Here is a 20,506-nt window from a genome sequence, read left to right on the forward strand (position 1 = left end):
TTTTATGGATTTTTGTTTAAAGTTTCTAACTATTCTTATTAAGTGTGATAGTGATATTAAAATGTAAAAATATAATTTTGTAGAAGCAGAGAAGAAAGATAATGGCTTTGGGTCCTTTTAATGTCATTTTATTTACTTCTTTCCTGGTTACTTATTTATTTGGTTTATTTGAAAGATGCCGGCCCCTTCTTGGTTCCAAAGAAACAGGATGAATCACCCATGATTGGGGATGGAGAAGATTATTTCCTTTCTCTGTTTGGTGATTCAAAGAAACTTACAGCACACTCAAAGCACACTCAGAAAACTTTAAAATACTTTTCTATGATTCTTGAAGAAGTTGGCCAATTTACCGCCAGGTACGTATTTTATTTGAACTACTTAATATCTTCTGTCAGGGTAGGACCAATAAGTCAGCAGAAAATAAAGTTCTAATCTGTAGTTATATGCATTATTTTATCTAAACAATACTCAGTTCGTTGAAATATAACTGTTTCATCTTCTGAGCAATTAAAACAAATTGATAAAATGGTCTAAAGAACCAAACAAAAAATGTGAATTCTTCAAAGATGCCAGAGTAAACAGTGCTAAGTAATCTTTACTAATAGGGTCAACTCAATTATTCAAGACACTTTTTTATTGTTGTCGAATTATTTAGATGAATCTAATATATATATTTTCTTCTAGTAGCTCTTGAGTTCAAGACAGAAGGAGAAAGATAAATTTTTACTTCATTGATCCATTTTTATGACTGTTAGTATCTATGCAAAAAGAAATTGATCAGGAAGAAAGTTGATATTAGGACTAAAAAGAGTTATGATCTATTCATTTATATTAATATAACACTGCCTTATTTATTACGTGAACAATATGAATTTGAAATGCTAGTAATAAGCATATGTTGATAGAAGTCATTAGATGACTAAAAGAAATCAGAGTTGAGGGTCAGATATGAAGGAAATTTTCTCTCCCTTTATGCCATGTTTCCTAAAATCAATCACCCATGCCCTATTACAATTTAACAGTGGAGAATACCTAAGCATTTGCTCTACTATCTAAAAACACCTCATCAGATCCTTCATTCAGTACCTACTATGTTAAAATTATGAGCAGTTTAGGACAAAATAAAATGTTTAAAGCTTCTGTTAAAATACAATCCTATTAAAAATGGTGGTGTAGAAGCAAGCTGTCTTCAGTCCCTATCCAGCCACCCCAGAAAACAAAAACAAATATACAGTGCCAAGATTATCATTATCATCAGCAGTACCTCAGAACTCAAATATGAGGATGAGAGAATTCCTGAGGCCACAGAGAAGTGAAAAACACTCATATAATAATTAAGCTCTCCAGAGGTCAAGGACAAAGAGAAGAACCTAAAAGCTGCAAGAGAAAAGAATATGTCTAGCAACAGACTTCTCAGTGGAAACCAGGTAGGTCAGGAGGGAATGAGACAATGTTTTTAATGTGTTAAAACCCTGCTATCCAAGAATAGTGTATCCAACCAAGCCATATTTCAAATATGAAGAGATAAAATCTTTCCCAAACAAAAGCTAAGAGAATTCACCACCACCAGACCTATCTTATAAGCAATACTAAAGAGAGTTCTTCAATCTGAAAGAAAAAAACACTAATGCTCAAAAAGAAAATACTTGAAAGTATAAAATCTCTGTTAAAATTAAGTACATGGAAAAACCCAGAATTGTAATTGTGGTATGCAATCCACTCATTACTCTAGTGTGAATCCCAAAAGACAAATCTATCAAAAACAGTAATAGCTATAGCAATCTGCTAAAAGATAGGCAGTATAAAAATATGTAAATGGAGAAAACTAACAGTCAAAATATAGAAGGATGGCGTTCTAATCTAGAGATTTTTTGTTTCTATTCTTTCTTTCTATTCTTTCCTTCGTGCTTTAAGTGTTCATCTCTTTAACTTGTCATAGCTGTAACATGTTTTTTGTAAACCTCGTGTAACCACAATGCAAAAACCTATAATAGATTCACAAAAAATAAAAAGCAATGAATTAAAATATACTACCAAAGAAAATTACTTAACCACAAAAGAATATAGTAATAAAGGACAAAAGGAAGAGACGAGTTATAAAACAACCCCAAAACAAGAAATAAGTTCTTCTTATCAATAATAATACTGAATGTAAATGGACTCGATTCTCAAATTAAAAGGCATAGAGTGGCTTAGGGATAAGGAAACCAAATCCAGCTGTATGCTGCCTACAAGAAGCCCACTTCACCTACAAAGGCACAGAGACTGAAAGTGAAGGGATGGAAAAACATATTCCATTCAACTGGAAACAAAAAAAAGAGTAGGCATAGCTATACTCATATCAGATAAAATAGACTACAAATCAATGACTATAAAAAGAGACAAATAAGGTCACTATATAATGATAATGGGGTCAATTCAGCAAGAAGGTATAATAATTATAAATATCTGTGCACCCAACACCAAAGCTCCCAAGTATATAAAGCAAACATGAATAGATTTAAACAGAGATATAGACTGCAGTACAGTAGTAGGGCACTTCAACATCCTATTTTCAGTAATGGACAGATGAACCAGACAAATCACAAAGAAACGTCAGAGCTAAATTGCACACTAGACCAATTAGGCCTGACATGTGCAGAACATTTCACCCAATTGCCTCAGAATATACATTCTTTCATCAGCACATGGAACATTTTCCTGAATAGACTCTCTCTTAAGCCACAAAACAAATATCAAAAAAAGTAAAAATTATGTCATGTACTTTTGTGACCACATTCAAGTAATTACGTCAAGTACTTTTGTGACTAGAAATCAATAAGAGGAACCTAGGAAAATACACAAACACATGGAAATTAAGAAACACACTTCAGAGTAACCAATGGATCAGTGAGGAAATTGAGAAGAAAACTTAAAAATGTCTTGAAACAAATGGAAATGGAAACACAACATACCAAAATCTCTGGGATACAAAAAAAGCAGTACTAAAAGGGAAGTTTATAGCAATAAATATCTGTATCAAAAAAGTAGAAAAGCTTCAAGTAAACAATCTAACAATGCATCTCAAGGAACTAGGAAAGCAAGAAAAAAACAAACTGAAAATTAGTAGAAGAAAACAAACAACAAAGATCAGAGAAAAATAAATGAAATTGAGACAAAAAAAATAGATCAACAAACAAAAAGTTGGTTTTTTCCATGATCTTGAATCGTATCAAATACTTTTTACATATCTAGTGAGATGATCATATAGTTTTCCTTTTTTAATGTTAAACACCCCTGTACTTTTACAATAAACATTTGGTCATGTTTATGTTTTAATATACTGTTTGGATTCCATTTGTTAAAATAATGTTTCAAATTTTTGCCTCAATGTTTGTAAAGATATTGGTCTGTAGTTTTCTTTTCCTGTAATGTCCTTGTCTCTTTTGGTATCAGGGTATGTCCACTCTTTATGAAATGAGATGGGATATAGTTTCTTCTTTATCCTTTTCTAAAAGAGATTGTGTAGAAGTAATTTTTTTTCATAAATGTCTTATAGAACTTATTGGCGAAGCCGTCTGGGCCTAGAATTTCTTTGTGGTAAAGTTTTAAAACTATAAATTGTTTTAAAATAGATATTAGGTTATTTTAATTATTTCTTCTTGAATAAGCTTGGGTAGTTTGTGTCTTTCAAGAATTTGTCCATTTTTATCTAAGTTGTCAATTTCTTTTGCATAATGTCATTTATAATATTCTCTTATTATCCTGTATAATCTTTATACAGGATAATCTTTATAACTGTAGAATCTTTATTGGTATCACCTTTCTCATTTCTCATATGGTCATCTGTGTCTTCTCTTTTCCCTGATCAGTATCACTGGAGATTTAGTTTTATTGAGCTCAAAGAATATGTGTTTGGTTATATTTGTTTCCCCTATTTTTTGTTTTTTATTTAATTGATTTTCATTTTGGGCTACATTCCCTTTCTTCTATTTTGGGCTTTATTTGATTTTTTTTCTCCCCTAATTTTTTAAGGTGAAATTTGAGGTCATTGATTTGACACCTTCTTCTCTTCTGATACTACAGGTATTTGGTATTACAAATTTTCCTCTAGGTACAGCTTAGTGGCATCCCACAAATTTTAATATGTTGTCTTTTTATTTTCATTCAGTTCAAAATACTTTCTAATTTTCATTTTCTTTTTGATCCTTGGGTAATTGAAAAGTGTGTTATTTAGTTTTAAAGTGTTTTACAGATTTTTCAGTTCCAGTGGTTTTCCAGATATCTTCTTGTTATTGATTTCTAATTAAATTCCATTGTGGTCAAAGAACTTACTTTGTATAACTTGAATCCTTTTATATTTACTGAGACTAATTTTATAGCCAGGATGTTAATTATTCTGGTAAATGTTCTAGGTGCACTTGAAAAGAATATATGTTCTGCTGTTGTTCAGTAGAGTGTTTCACGTTAACCATGTCATGTTGGTTGATAGTGTTGTCTACTGTGTTTTTGCTGATTTTTTGACTACTTGTATCAATTACTGAGAGAGAGGTATTAATATCTACTAAAGTTGTGGATTTGTTGATTTCTCCCTTGCAATTCAATCACTTTTGTTTCATGTATTCTAAAGCTTTGTTATTAGATGTAGAAACAGAAACATTTAGGAATGTTATATTCTTCTGATGAATTGATCCTTGTATCATTATGAAATGACTTTCTTTATCCTGGCAATATTCTTTGTTCTGAAATATATTTTGTCTGATGTTAAGATAGCCACAGGAGCCTTCTTTTTACTGGTGTTAGCATGGTATATATTTTTCCATACTTTAACTTTTGAACTATTTGTGTCTTTATATTTAGAGTGCATGTCTTGTAGGTAGCATATAGTTGAGACTTGCCCTTTTAGCCAATCTGAAAAATGTCTTTTCATTGGGGCATTTAAACTACTTACATTTAAGGTTATCATTACTATGATTAGGTTAAGTCTACCATCTTGTTATTTGTTTTCTCTTTGTCCCAGTTTTTCTCATTTCTTCAATATTTTCAAGATCTTGCTCTACTACCTTTTGTCTAAATTGTTTCTAATAAATTTTCTGTCATTCTTATATTTGCTCCTCTGCACAAATATGTCTCTTTTTTCCCCCTCATTCTGCTTTTAAGATGTTCTCATTATCATTGTTTTTGGGAGATTTGATTATGATGCGCCTGGTGTAAATTTCTTCAAATTTCCTATGCTTGGGGTTGTTACACTTTTTTGATTAGCATATTTATAGATTTTGAATTTTAAAATTCAAAGTGGAAAATTTTTTACCATTATTTCTTCAATATATTTTGCCCCTGCTTCCTCTCTCCTTTTAAGGGACTCCAATTTCACATATATTAGGCCACTTGAAGTTGTACCATAGTTTACTAATGCTCTGTTATTTTTTATTTTTCTATGTACTTTTTCCTCTGATTGTTTCTTTTTGGATAGTATCTATCATTATGTTTTCATATTCACTGATCTTTTCACCTACAATGACTACTATTATGTTAATCCCATCCTGTGTATTTTTAAATCTCAGTCATGTCTCTACATTTTCAACGTACAAATACAGTTATAAGGATGTTTCCTTTTCTACTGTTTCTAACATCTGTGTCAGTTATGCATCATTTTTGATTGATTTTTCTCCTTGTTATGGGTTGTATTTTTCAATTTATTTGCATGCCTGGTAATTTTTTATTGTATGCCAGAAATTGTGGATTTTACCTTGTTTGGGGGCTAGAATATTTTTGTATTTCTATGAATTTTCATTTCTTGAGTTTTTTTCTGGGATCCACTTAAGTTACTTGGAAATAGTTTAAGGCTTTAAGGACTAGCTTTTATAGCTTGTTAGGTGGAAACAAAGCAATATCTTCACTTTGTTATTATTCTCCACTACTGAGGCAAAAGTCTCCTTAGTACTCTATGCAAAGTCCCATTAATTGTGAGGTTTTTCAGTCTGGCTAGTGGGAACTTCCTTACCCTGTGACAGCTTCAAGTACTGTTCCTTCTAATCTTTTCAAAATGGTCTTTTTCTACAGTCTTGGGGCATTTACTCAAATACATGTGCTGATCAATCTTCTGCTAAATACTCAAAGGGGACCGTCTGAAAATCGCCAGTGCTCTTTTTGCAGCTTCCCGTGTTTGATACTCCACTTGTGACCTCCAGCCACCTTGGTCTCTCCAGACTCTCAGCTCCATCTCCTCAAGTCAGAGAGGATGCACCTTCCATGATGCAGCCTGGAAATTTTCTCGAGAAATAATCTGGGAAAAATTTAAGTCTCACTACATTTCTCTTCTGTCTCTCAAGTATCACTATTCTTTGTTGACCAGTATCAAATATCTTCAAAAATACTGTTTCATATATTTTTCCAGATTTTTAGTTGTTTCAGATGGAAGGTCAAAGTCATTTCTTGTAGCTTCATCTAGGCTGGAAACAGAAGCTGATTCTGAATTCGGTTGTTTTCAATCAAAGCTGTTGTTTCTTTCCTACTACCACCCACTATCTGTAGGGATTTGTTTAATATCTGCCAGCAGAAGAAGAAAAAAAGGAGTTGTAGGCAAACAGGAAACAAAGTAGAGACATTATTAGGATTTTCACTAGTTACACATGCTCTCTGACCCTACATCCAAGACCTTACCTTGGCTTCAAGTTTAGTTCTAAATGTCTCAGGTGTGATCAAAGTATATTAAGAAGGCTAACTTCTCATTCATCCTCCATCTCAACCCCCAAGAAATTCTGCATCCTACATGTCTATAGTCAAAATGATAGTAAGCTCTGAATTCAGATGGGCCTCACTGAGGTCGTGATAAACACACGAATGGTTCTGGTTTAAAACAATTTTGAGGCTGCAAATATCCTCATCTTCCCATAGGATTCTTATTCAGACTAATCCCCATTTATTTTTCCCTTGGATGATTTAGAACCTTGTAGTAGTGATGTACAAATTTACATCTCCATTACATTAAGGATCTACCATCAAAACTTGTAGGCATCAGGGTTCTCATAGTCCCAATGAACTGAATTAAGTTCCCTGAGTCTTTCTAAGTTTGTCCTTTAAGAATTTAAGGACTCTTTTTTTTTTTTATTTTTATTTATTATTATTATACTTTAAGTTGTAGGGTACATGTGCATGACGTGCAGGTTTGTTACATATGTATACTTGTGCCATGTTGGTGTGCTGCACCCATCAACTCGTCATTTACATCAGGTATAACTCCCAATGCAATCCCTCCCCCCTCCCCCCTCCCCATGATAGGCCCCGGTGTGTGATGTTCCCCTTCCTGAGTCCAAGTGATCTCATTGTTCAGTTCCCACCTATGAGTGAGAACATGCGGTGATGCTGTATCCCCTAATCAGCCCATATGCCCCCAACTAAAAACACCTATATGGGAAATGTTAGGTATATACAGGTTGGAAGAACTGGAACTTCAAAGATAATTTTAGCAAACTGCAGAATATCAGAAACTTAAAAGCAGACAAATAGCATGGAGCTATCAAGGACAGCCCAACAAATAGGTAAATTAGTGCTTAAATAATGGAAAGTAATTTTGTTTAAAAAGTGACCCAGCCATGTTTCTCCCCAATCTCTTTATAAATAAACACTGTGCAAAGGCTACTGATGGTGATTGCAACATCACTCTCCACTCTCAGCCAATCACAAATTATATGTAGAGGTCTCAAGTCACTTTCCTACTAAAGGTAAATGGGAAGGCTGGCAAGGAAGAGAAAAAGATAACTACTAAAGATTGTGTGACAGCAGATTAACAGCCTGCCTCTGGGAATTTCCATGCATTGATCTTATATCAAAAAGGAGGCAAATAAAGGGCTCTGATATGGACAATGTTGTTTTTTCCTTCAGACAAGAACATTTATTCTATATATTCTATGTATATGCATAAAATAAAAATTTAAGGTTAGTGAATAAGCACTTTGCTTGTATGATGAAGGATTTTTGAAAAGCAACTGTAAATATCCAGCTATATGTATAATAACAAAGGAATAGCTGAGCTATTCCAGGGTCTTACCTGTTTAAAAACAAAAGTCAAATTAGTGCTCATCTTCCCAGGCAGAAAAAGCAAGTCTGAAAAACAAAAGGATGCTCTGTCAAAAAATAAAAGCAACCTGCAGAGAATTTAGTAACAGTAAGATGAGGATGACACAATGGTGTTCCAGGGATGTCAAAGAGTAAAATGTTACACCCCAAATTTGGCAAGAACCATAATGATAATGCAAAAGAAAAAGAAGAAGAAATTATGACATAAATTGTTCAAAAGTGAGCCTCTATAAAAAAGGCATTCTCATACAATGCAGGTGAGACCAGTATTTTGAAGGGAATTTGATAGTGTATATCGAGAGATTTCATAGAAGGTTACACCCATTATTTTCATAATTCCTCCTCTGAGAGACAAAATCCAGAGTGATAGCCTGCCATTTAGAGTCACTTTTCTCCTGAAAACAGCGGCCAATTTTGACAGCTGCAACTAAGAGGCTGAGAAGTTAGAAGTTTTTCTCAAGATTCATAGGACTGGGTGAATAAAACTTGGCATTTAGGGCCTATAAAAAACAATGGAGGGTCACTTGAGGCTTTCAGTTGGAAATTCAAGGAAAGACGAAGAGTAAGGCTATATGCAAAACAGACCAGTACAGTGTCAAATTATTTCACATTTAATTTAAAGTGATGTGTTCCCAACTTAGATGCCTACCAGAAGCAAAAGTAAATCTTGAGTGAAAAAATATTATACAGAACCTTAAATTATCTCTGCAGTTTTTTCTCTGTAATACTAGGCACTAAACAAAAAACAAACAAACAAAAAGACATGTACAAAAGATAAGAGTTGACCAAACACCAAGATTAAAAATGGACACCAGAAACAGGCCTAGAAGGTCCAGACATTGTAGTCATCTGACCAGGATTTCAAACTAGCAATGACTAAAATATTCAAGTAATTAAATGATAAGAAAAAAAATTTAACATAAACCTGGGAACTAAAAGGATCATAAACAAGTTATTGAAGTAAAAAAAAAAAAATCCAATAACGGAAATTATTATTTCAGTATGTGGGTTTAAAATTACACTTAATATAACAGAAGAGAAAATTACTGAACTGGAATATTCTCAGAAGTAAATATCTAGACTGAATCACAGATAGCAAGGTTATAAACAAGCATAAGAGACAAATAAGGCAATATTTTGTTTTAATCTACTTCTAATTAAAGTCACTGAAGGAGAAGAAAGATTGAGGTAGAATGGTATTGATGGAAATACAGGAGAGAATTTTCCCAGACTAATGAAAGACATCAAGCCAAATATTCAAGAAGTACTACCAAGGTCCAACAGGATAAAAGACAGAAAACAAGCCAGCAAACAAACCTAGATACATTGTTTAAAAAAAAAAAATTAAAAAAAAAACTTTTTAAAACAGAAGATGCAAAAAAAAAGTCTTAAAGTCAACCAGAGAAAAAGGGCATTTGCCCTCAAAGAAATAACCAAAATATTGGCTAGCAGTTGGTTTATCAACAGAAAAATAGAATAACGAGACACTAGACTAAATATCCAATGAGGACATTGGAACTGAAACTGTAGGCCAACTGGGCAACATTTCTGACAAACTGACTCTAAAATCACAAGAAATATATATTAGTGTTCTATTGCTGCCATAATAAATTATCACCAACTTAGTGACTTAAAATAACATGAATAGCACCCACTTATTAACACATAGTTCCCTAGGTCATAAGTCTGGGTTGTCTCAGCTGATTTCTTAGAGTTTTACAAGGTCAAAATTAAGATGTCAAACCGGCTCTTATCTGGACACTGAAATAAATCTGCTTCCAAGCTCTTTGAGGTTGTTGGCCAAATTCAATTCTTTGCAGTGATAGTACTTCCTTACTAACTGTCAGCATGCAGTCACCCTTAGCTTCAAAAGTCTCCCCAGTCCTTGCAGATGAGAACCAGCAACGGTGCATCAAATCCTTCTTGTATTTGGAGTCTCTCTGACTTCCCTCCCACTGCAGCTCTCTTCTGCTTCCAGCTAGAGTAAATTCTCTAATTTTAAGGGTTCATTGATTAGATTAATTCCACCTAAATAACCTAGGCTAATCTCCCATATGTTAACATCCATAGCTTTAGTTATATCTGCAAAGTTCTTTTTGCCATCTAACATAACATACCTACAGGATCCAGAGATTAGAGATAGACATCTTTGGGCAGCTATTTTGCTTACCACAAAGGGTTAAAGTCTAAAAAGAGTTAACACAATATTGGAAAAGAAAATGAGAAGGGACTTGTCCAAACAAAATCAAGACTTCGTCTAAAACAATACAAATTAAACCCATTTGGCATAGACACAGGATGAACAGCTAGATCAACGGAACAGCTAGGAAGTCTTATAATATTTAGAAACTTGCTGTTTGACTAAGCTGACGTTACAAATCAGCAGGGAGATGATGGACAATCTAATAAATCCAAGTAGGAAAATTAGCTCCTTATATGAAATACACTCTCACACACATATATACAGACAAATAAAGCTGTTCAAAGCAAATTATTGAAACATTTAAAAGAAAATATGACATAAGAGCAGGGAAAGTTTTCTTATATAGGACACAAAAAGCAGAAACTACAAAGAAAAAGATTGATAAATTTTATTACAGTAAAAATTTTAGAAATATAAACTGTACCATAAGAAACATTACAGATGAAGCATTTTTAAAGTCTCTTCTTGCAGAAAATATGTGCATATAATTAAATACTATGCTATGAATACCACAAATCAATTATAAAAATGTAAATTCAGAAAAGTGAATGAAATGATATGAACAGGTAATTCATTGAAGGAGGAAACTGAGTGGCCAATAAGCAGCTTGTGTAACTGCACTATAATCAGAGAAAAACAAATTTAAATGCAATGAGGTTCCATTTTGTACCTATGATAGGAAAAAAAATAAGAAGGCTGAAAATTTGAAGTGTTTATAAGGATATGGGAAAGAAGAAGAGGAAATAGTATGTGTGTGCATGGTGAGTGAAGCCTACAGCAGCATGAATTATGCTCTTGCAAGGAATTCTTTATGGTTGCAGTTTAAGCATAAGGTAGGAAGTAAGGAAAAGGGGGTTAAAGAAGCTGACAGATAAGGTAGGGCTTTGTTTGAGTGCTGTGATGTTTGTGTTTTCTATAGAAGGAAATGGTAAGATATTGAAGGATTTCCAGGAGGGAAGCAGAAATAGGTTTGGATTGTACAAAGATTGCTCTGGAAGCAAAGTGGAGAATGTTTAGAAGGGAGTAAGACTGAAGACAATAGTTAGGATGTTGATCCAGTGTCTCACGGAGATGACGAGAACATGATAAAGGCAGCAGTCACAGGGATGGAGAGAAGATGTAAACAGATGCCACTAAAGAGGAAGAATCAGCAGAACCCGGTCACGAATAAGGAATGAAGGATAAGAAACTGGGACAGTAATGGAAGTTTCAGGCTTGGCCAACAGGGTAAATGATGTAATTCACTGGAATAGTTTTCTAGTTGGGAGAGTAAATTTACAACAGGCCAACGTGTTGGGTTCAGAGGTACCTTTTGGGATCTTGTGGTCAGTTGTTTCTGTGGATCTAAAGCTCAGTAGGAAGGTCTAGGCAAGAGATTTAGTTTTAGTAGTCATGAGTGTATTAATGGTTAGTAAACACTGTTCATGGATAACATCACCTATAAGGATAAATGGGGGAAATAAAAGAGGGTTAAGAACAGAATCCCAGGGATCAACATCTGGGAGGTACGTGAAGGGCCTGGGTGAAATCTGGAAAAAGGGCTGAAAAGTAACAAGACTCTTAGAGGCAAAACAGTCGACTTCAAGAAACAAAGACAACAGTTTCCAAAAAGAGGGCATGTCTGGCAGAGGCCAATACTGAGGAGACATGAAGATATAGACTAACAGTTGCCACTCAATTTACTGATTGTGAAGGGCACTGGTCATCTGGGTCTTTGGCAGTGGTAGGTGGTTGTGAAGTAAATAAGAGGTGATTAATTAGTGACATAGCCTTTTCCAAAAGCTAGGTTGTGATGGCAGTAGGAATTGTAAGCTGGAGAAGGATTTTTCTCTTTTTTCTTTGTTAAGGTGGTAGCCCCTCAAGGATATATGCCTATTTGGGGGAAATAGGTAGTCCAGAGGGATAAGTTGGTGTTAAAGGAGAAAGGAAGGACAATGAGGGGACTGAGTTGCCGAAGCATCAGGAGGAGTTGGTGATTAGAAGGCTTCACTGCAGATGGGAGAGGGGTCCTCTTGCACGGAAATGGGGTGGGCTACAGAGAAAAAGTGGGCTCGGCTATAGGAGAGCCTAGGAGAGCCTGTTTCTAAGTAGGAAGCAGGGAAATGCACTAGTCTCTCTGATTGTCATGTTTTCTTAGTGAGATAATTTTCCAAGAGTGAGAATAGAGATATGGGGCAGGGATCTGAACATTGTTGAAGGATAGCAGAAGTTGCTGACTTGGTTCATGAAGATGACAACTTGCTGTCAATCAGCAAGGGCCCAGGTGTAGTTGGAGACCACTAAGATTTTGGTAGCAGCAATCTTTGTGTGTGCGTTTTCTAGCAGAGTTCAACCACCATGGTGTGTACAGAATTTAAACAACCTGAATGGTTAGGTCAAACTTATTTGAGATTTTACTTGTTGAGTGACACAGAAGGACAAGGGTTAACATTTATTGAGTGACCTCGGAAATGGGAATTAATGTCTCTAAACCTCAGTTTCTCTATCTATAAAATGGGGCTAAAAATACTACCTGTCTGAGTTGTTTTAAGAATTAAATGAGATAATATAGTGTTCCTCACATTTTTTTAATGTGACCTTCAATAAGAAATATGTAGAAGTATTTCAGTGAGAAATATGTATGTTATTGTGAAAATTATATGAGTTATCATGAGTCCACAAGGCCTTCACCAAAATGCTTGGGGAATTATGTATTTCCAAATTCAGAATTTTGACAATTTTAGGAAAGGAAATTTTAGAACATGTATTATGTAAACACCCTGTCAGGGATTACAGAAGTATCAAAAATCAACCATTAATCTTTTCACATAAAAATATATAAATATTCACATAAACCATGAACAAAGACTGTAAATAGCCTCACCTCCGTTTTGGACCAGGCATTTCTTCAAACCTGTTTTAAAAAATTTTTTTTTGGTTTTTCAGAGCTTTTTGGATTTTGGAACTGTGGATGAGAAATTGTGGAGAATTATATAGAGAGATAGATAGATAAATAAATAGAAACATAGACGTAGATATACATATAGAGATATTAGATAGTGTTTTTAGGTGCCTGATGTATAAGTAGTATTGTTATTATTACTGGTACAGATGTATCTTATTTTTAAGATGGGAGTCCTCGCTTACCAAAGTGATTTTTGACCTACTAATAAGTTGTGACTCACAATCTGAAAAACGATGATATATAATGATATGTAAATGATTAGCCTGGTCCCTGGATCATACATAGTAAGCTCTCAAGGCAAGTGAAAAGGTGGAAAATACCATCTTATGTTTATTTAAAGTTTTTGCCTTTCAAAAATCTTTTAATCACAGTTGCTATTTATCTTCAGTCACTTTATCAGAAATAAAGTAAATGATTTGTCTCTTGATCTACTTTTGAGAGTTTCATGTCTCAGTGATTTTATCCTGAACAGTAGGAAATTTAAACTATTATAATTCACAACTTCCTGTGGCTTTTATACCTTGACACCTAAAATACTTTTTAGGTTTTCTTTATTTTAAGTGAAACGGATTATTTTATTGCACAGATAAAGAAATAGAACTAAAAACTCAAGCCATTTGTCTGAGGTTACAAAATATACTACTTCTATATAGAACTTGGCCAAAAGAATATACAGTTTAAGAACAACTTTCAAGTACTTTATTATTCACTTCTTAAAGTGAGTCAAAAACACTCCTATCTGAAGGCACCTTACAATCTTTGTGTTTTATTTTCTAGTTCTCTTGGAGACATTGAAATAGCTGAAGTGAATGTCAAGGGTTTGTTCGTGAAGCTCATTAACTCTTCCCTTGACAAAGAAATGGCAATTGGAGATCATATTCTCCAGCAAAATGTGAATGGACAAACCATTTCTTTGTACCGATTCCTTCCAAACATTGTAATGCAGGCCAGCTCCACAGTAACGGTGAGTATAAGAGTATAAATACTATACATTAGAATCGTACAGGACAAACTTGTTGACACTGTCAGTCTGTGGCTCAGCACTGTCTCGTTATCACTCTATCCAGATCTGTACCTAAGACGTGATTTTGTTGTTGTTGGTTAATTACCGCACTTTGTCCATCTTCTGGATGTAAATTAATACCCACAGTTAAATTTCCACAGCTGTCTTCAATTTTGTGTACAATATCTTTTGTTTTTATAATTTAACTATTAAAATGAAATTCTTAATTTCCTGAAACCAAGTAAATATAAACCTGAAAAGACAAGCAAAGAGATTGCTTAGAGAACAGGTAATTAGCTGACACAGGAGGGTTCCTCTCTTTCTCGATTTTTCCTTTAATCCCGGTAGAGTAGCTGTTTGGTGTTGCATAGCTTGACATTGTATATGATATAGTCATTACATTTTGAAACCTCATCTGTTCAGAAAGAATGTGTTGCAGTAACCCTATGGCATTTACAAAATTGTGTTCAACTCCAGTGGCATTTGTCATTAACAATTTTATTACAGGTGTGGGCAGCAGCATCTGAAGCAAAGCATCAACCTCCATCAGATTTTCTTTGGAAGGAACAAGACAAGTTTAGAACAAGTCCCGATTGTATAACAATCCTGTGCAAACCGAACGGTCAAGTTAGTTTCTGGTTCTTAACAATCGTTTTTTAAAAATATTGTGCTTATTGAGCATATCTGTATTTTTTATTCTTTTCATTTTATACAACGTGTCTAAGTGCATAAATGTCAGTAAAATTGACTTTATGCCTAAAAGATTATTTTATTGTCAGTTTCTTATAAATTTATAATTTTTTTTTAATTTCAATAGTTTTGGGGGAGCGTGGTGTTTGGTTACATGAATAGCCATGTTGTCAAATGGGAGAGCACTCATTAGTTCTTAAGTGGTGGTATACCATGGTATGTATATACCACATTTTCTTTATCCACTTGTTGCTTGATGGGCATTTGGGCTAGTTTTTCATAGAATGGATAGTTATCCTTATGTTTCCCATCCTCTTAGCTCACTCGATTATTCTTTTTATCCTTAAAGCTTGGGTAGAACCATCACTAAATGCCACAACACATCAGGCAAATCCACAGCATTCTCTTCCCAGTGTCAAAGGGCCCCAGAGCGTCTTACAATTTGACAAAAATAATTTTGATATCTCATATTCCTAAGAAGCTTCTTCAACTTTCAAAGTCGAGGGAAGATTTTATTTGTGATATTTAGCCTGAAGAGTGATAAGGAAGGTACTCGATACGGGTCTTTTCTATTTATTTTTTCATTTCTCAAATATTTATTGGGACTTTTCTCTATTTTAGAGCTATGCTAAGTACTGGGAATATAACAGATTAAGATATAGTATCTGCACTCAAGGAACTAATATTCTAATGAAAGAGCCCACAATATTAATTTGAAATGACTACACTTTACTCCTTATAAAATTAAGGGCATTAGCACTAGCTTTGTGTCATTTGTTCCCAGTATTTGACAATTTTATATTTTCACTCAACCTTTCTCTTGGTATAATATTGGCATAAATATATACCCATGGACACACCATTAAGGTTCAAAGGTATTCCTTTTTCCACCAACAAAAAAGTTAATCCTTTTTCAAAATGATTTTTAGATCATTTTTAAATACCTGTGTTTTTTTCTTACCCTCGGTCTAACTTACTATGTCCTATAACTACTGACCCACAAAATATGTTAACCAGAACCCATCTCTGAGTTTCTTTTTTGCTGCATTATAATCTATGTTGAGATTGACTTTCCCTTTGAAATAGACTTGGCTAATTTCCTAAGAACCATTTACTGTCTTTCTGCGGGAACAGTTGTTAGATGAGGAGGGCACCCATTAGATATAACTTAGCAGCCTTCACCCACTCAGCTGTAGATCTCCTTGTGGGCTGGAACTGAATTTTATAATACTTCTCTGATGGGGAAAATAAGGCTACACAATCTAAGTTATTTACTTATTTTCACTGATGGAGAAAATAAGGATACACAATGTGAATTATTTACTCAGCCTCATAAGAAATCATTACTAAAACCCAGTCTAGGATTAAGGCATTCTTATCTCAGAACTTCCATCATAGTTATCCACTCTGTAAGCCAGTGTGTGGTTTCTACTTTGTATGTGTGTTGCTCCAGGCACTGAGCGTTGAATCAGGCAGACCAGGTCCCTGAGCTCCTGGGATGCAGATTTTAATAAGTTTTCATTTCTTGCAACTGAATTAGGCTTTGTACTTAGACTGTTCCTTTTACCCAGTGATTTGAATGACTTTGCACATACAGAGTCAGACCATTTCTGTGGGGTGATGTAAGCACAAATAACTGTGCCTGCTAATGAAAGACTGAACCTGATTGATTGATCTATATGGAAAATATTTAAATATATTTTGTATCTGTCAGGAATGGCACTAGGTGCTAGAAAAGGGAACATAAGTATTGCACACTTCTTGTCCTCAAGAAATTCACAGTCTACTAGTAGAAATTGATATATAATGATAAATAATTGCAATACAGTGAAACAATGCTTTAATAAAGTACGGGCAGCCCAGGTCAGAAATATCAACTCTGTAAAGGAGAGCATAAGAAAAAGCATTCAGAGGAAGAGCCATGTGTTGTGAATCTGTAGTGGAGAGGAGTTTGCCCTCCTAACCTGAATCATGGCGATCTTGCCCCTTTTCACCTCTTGAACTCTCCTCTCTCCATGCTTCTCCATGCACTCTGCTCTAGCCACACTGGCCTTCTCGTACTACTTTTACTTTCCAGTGCTTGACTGCTCCTTCATGCCACAGAGCCTCTGCGCATGCTCTTGCCTCTCAATAGACTCTCTTTCCTCCCTTTTTACCTATTAAATCCTACCTGCCCTTCAGAACTCAGCTCAAGTGTTTTTTATTTCTTTTCCCTGGGTCACATCCCATTGGAAATTCTACCTCATGGTAAAGCCATATGCATTATTTAATTCAACTAGAAAATATTTCCCCTAAATAGGTGGAAATGTGACTTTAAAATCAGCTTGAAACCCTATTGTAAGTATAGAGTTCTTTTTCTAATAAATTCATTTTCCTTCTCACTTTAATAGCACTGGATATTACTATCTGCAACAGCCAGGTAAATTTTCCTTAAAAAAGACAATTTACTGCCTTCCCATAGACATGCTGAAACACAGACTCAAAGTATCATCATGACCCTGGAATTGCTTTCTGTTTGTATGTAGAAAATAATCCATATCTTGTGGAAAAAGTCACAAAGCCTGTAATCTACTGTCTACAATAATAACCAGCTATACAAATCAGAATAGACCCCATTTCTGGACTTGAATAATATTTTGTATTTGTAAGATGGGGCAAACAGGAGTTATATTATGGGTCATTTTTAAAAGGAAGCCTAGGCCGGCACAGTGGCTCACGCCTGTAATCCCAGCACTTTGGGAGGCCGAGGTGGGCGGATCACAAGGTCAGGAGTTTGATACCAGCCTGGCCAACATGGTGAAACCCCGTCTCTAGTAAAAATACAAACATTAGCCAGGCGTGGTGGTGTCCGCCTATAGTCCCAGCTACTCAGGAGGCTGAGGCAGGAGAATTGCTTGAACCTGGGAGGCGGAGGTTGCAGTGAGCCAAGATTGTACCACTGCACTCCAGCCTGGGCGACAGAGCAAGACTCTGTCTTGAAAAAAGCAAAAATAAAAATAAATTTAAAAAATTAAAAGGAAGCTAAAATAAAGTAGATCTTAGACTACTTCTTGAGTCATCTTGTCACTAACATGGCAACAGTTAATATTCGATACAGCTACAAATCTTACGGCTTCATGTAAATGTGGCTTTTAGTTTTGCTTTGCCATGTATTATTCTACTTTCTCATCTGTAAAGTAAGAGATTGTATAATATAATCACTAAGATTCCATGAGTCTATGGACCTTTAAAGCAGGGATAGGTTTTTTTTCACCAGTCACATTGTTGTCCCATTGGGATTTGGAGCCTCTAAATTACATGTCAAATAATGAATAAATTTCTTATGTTTATCAATGCCTGGTACTTTCCCAATACATTGTTTTGCATTAGAGATCCAGATGTGGAACACACCAGTCCTATACAATAGAAACTCATTGAAGGGCTGTTTATGTATGCCTTATTTCATTTGATTCTCAGTACTGTTTCAGTATTTTGGGGAAAAAACGGGGCTTGGAAAGTTAAATGGCTTGCTTAAGGTCACATGATAAGTAATGTGATAGAACTAAAATAAAACCATATCTTCTAACTCTCAAGAATTTTTCTATTGCACTAAAAATAGTTTGCAAGGTTCATGTGGCCAACATTCTAGAGCTGAGGCTAAATTTTATCACATTATCATTGTCATCCAAGATTGTCTTAAGTTCCTACAGTACAGGGAAGCCTAAAATATTGCCTTGTCTAGGAAAGGCACACATCTCATTTAGGGAGATCACACTAAAAAGATCATGAACATATTTTCAAAATAGAATGTGTTTGAGCTACTAAAAATGGAGGATTCCCAACTAATGATCTGTAGCAAAAGTCCATTTATTTGCTGTAATCTAGGAAAAGAAACTTTTTAAAAAAGAATTCATCTTTCTTTCTCTGCTGGAAGCTTAGCCTAGCTGAACTGGTCTTATGTTGTCTTTATGTCTACGTTATTTGTCAAGCCAAGCAGAGGGATGTTCAGTGGTTACAGTGTGAAGTCCAAACCTCTAATTTGGTAAACTAAAAACAGATCACTAGAACAAGTAGAATGTTACGGCACGTTTTTCGTGTTGAATAGAAATATAACTGTTAATCTCTATAAAGGATTTTCCTGAATAATTTTTGCAACATGTATGTTGTGCGCATGTCACATATTCAGGAAATCCAAACAAACTCCAGCTTCAGGGCTCGTGGGTCTCCTTAATACTCTCACCTAGAATTCTAACCTGGAGAATGTGTTTTCTTATCCATGTCTCTAGCTCTACTGTCCATTTTGCCATCTCAAATTAGACACACCCACACACACAGTGTCTTAAATGTTTAAAATCTTAACTTATTAATATTACCATTACTTTTTGCACAGTTCTTCAGAGTTATGAAATTCGGTAGCTGGATGAATTTTACAACACTTCAGTAAAGCAGTTCCCACTACTGCCCTCTCAGTTTTACATAGGAAGTCACAGTTCAAGTTAGAAAGTAACCTACCTATCTGAGGTTATGCTGCTTGTAATTTTCAGAACAGGAAACTAAGGCCAAGATGCCTTACTCTATGTCATCATGTAGTTGCCTAAGCCACACACATAGGTAAATGGCATTATATAGTTCAGTTTTTAAATTCTGTTGTACCATATTTTACATGGTAAGTAAAAAACAATTCAAAATGGATAAGAGACCTAATCATAAGACCTGAAACCAAAATACTGCTGGGAAAGAACGCAGGGGAAAAACTCCTTGATGTGGTCATTTGCGATGATTTCTTGGTATCACACCGAAGCTCAGGCTACAAAAACAAAAATAAATAAAAGGGGGTATGGAATATGTCAAACTAAAAAGCTTCTGCACAGCAAAGGAAACAATTAACAAAATAAAATAACAACCTACCAACTAGGAAAAAAATGTTTGCAAACCTCATATCTGAGAAAGAGCTAATATTCAAAATTTATGAGAAACTCGTACAACTCAATGGCAGAAAAGCAAATAACATGATTTAGAAAACAGGCAAAAGACCTGAACAGACATTTCTCCAAAGACATTTAAAAAATATGGCCAACAGATATATTAAAAGGTGCTCAACATCGCTAAGCATCAAATAAAAGCAAATTAAAATTGCTTTGAGCTATCACTTCACACTTCATAAGGATGGCTATTCCAAAAAGACAAGTGATATAATAACAAATGTTGGTGACAGTATGGAGAAAAGGGAACCCCAGTACATGGTTGGCAGGAATGTAGATTGGTGCAACCTTTATGGAAAACAATATGGAAGTCCCTAAAGAAATTAAAAGTAAGGCTACCATACAACCCAGCAATCCCTCTTCTGGGTACATACCCAAAAAAGATGAAATCACCACCTTGGAAAGGTATCTACACAGCCATCTTCATTGCAGCATTATTCACAATAGCCAAGATATGGAAACAACCTAAGTGTCTGTCAACGGACAAATGGATAAAGAAAATGTAGCTATACACAATGGAATATTATTCAACCTTAAAAAAGAACATGGAGGGACCTGGAGGACATTATGCTGAGTGAAATAAGTCAGACACAGAAAGAAAAATGTTGCATGATCTCACTTACATGTGGAATTTTTAAAAAGGTCAA

At 34.8% G+C, this 20,506-nt stretch overlaps 1 protein-coding gene across 2 annotated transcripts in view; it reads left to right on the plus strand.

Annotated features, from left to right (window-relative positions):
- LMNTD1 (lamin tail domain containing 1) overlaps positions 1-20,506 on the plus strand; it is a 150,800-nt gene that overhangs the window by 95,996 nt on the left and 34,298 nt on the right. For both annotated transcript variants that reach the window (XM_011978585.1, XM_011978576.1), the window contains 3 exons: positions 176-356; positions 13,983-14,169; positions 14,716-14,835. In XM_011978585.1, the coding sequence (XP_011833975.1) occupies positions 176-356; positions 13,983-14,169; positions 14,716-14,835 (488 nt within the window). The remainder of the gene's footprint in view (positions 1-175; positions 357-13,982; positions 14,170-14,715; positions 14,836-20,506) is intronic.

Source organism: Mandrillus leucophaeus, unplaced genomic scaffold (genome assembly GCF_000951045.1).
Source record: "Mandrillus leucophaeus isolate KB7577 unplaced genomic scaffold, Mleu.le_1.0 Scaffold1033, whole genome shotgun sequence".
NCBI lineage: Eukaryota > Metazoa > Chordata > Mammalia > Primates > Cercopithecidae > Mandrillus > Mandrillus leucophaeus.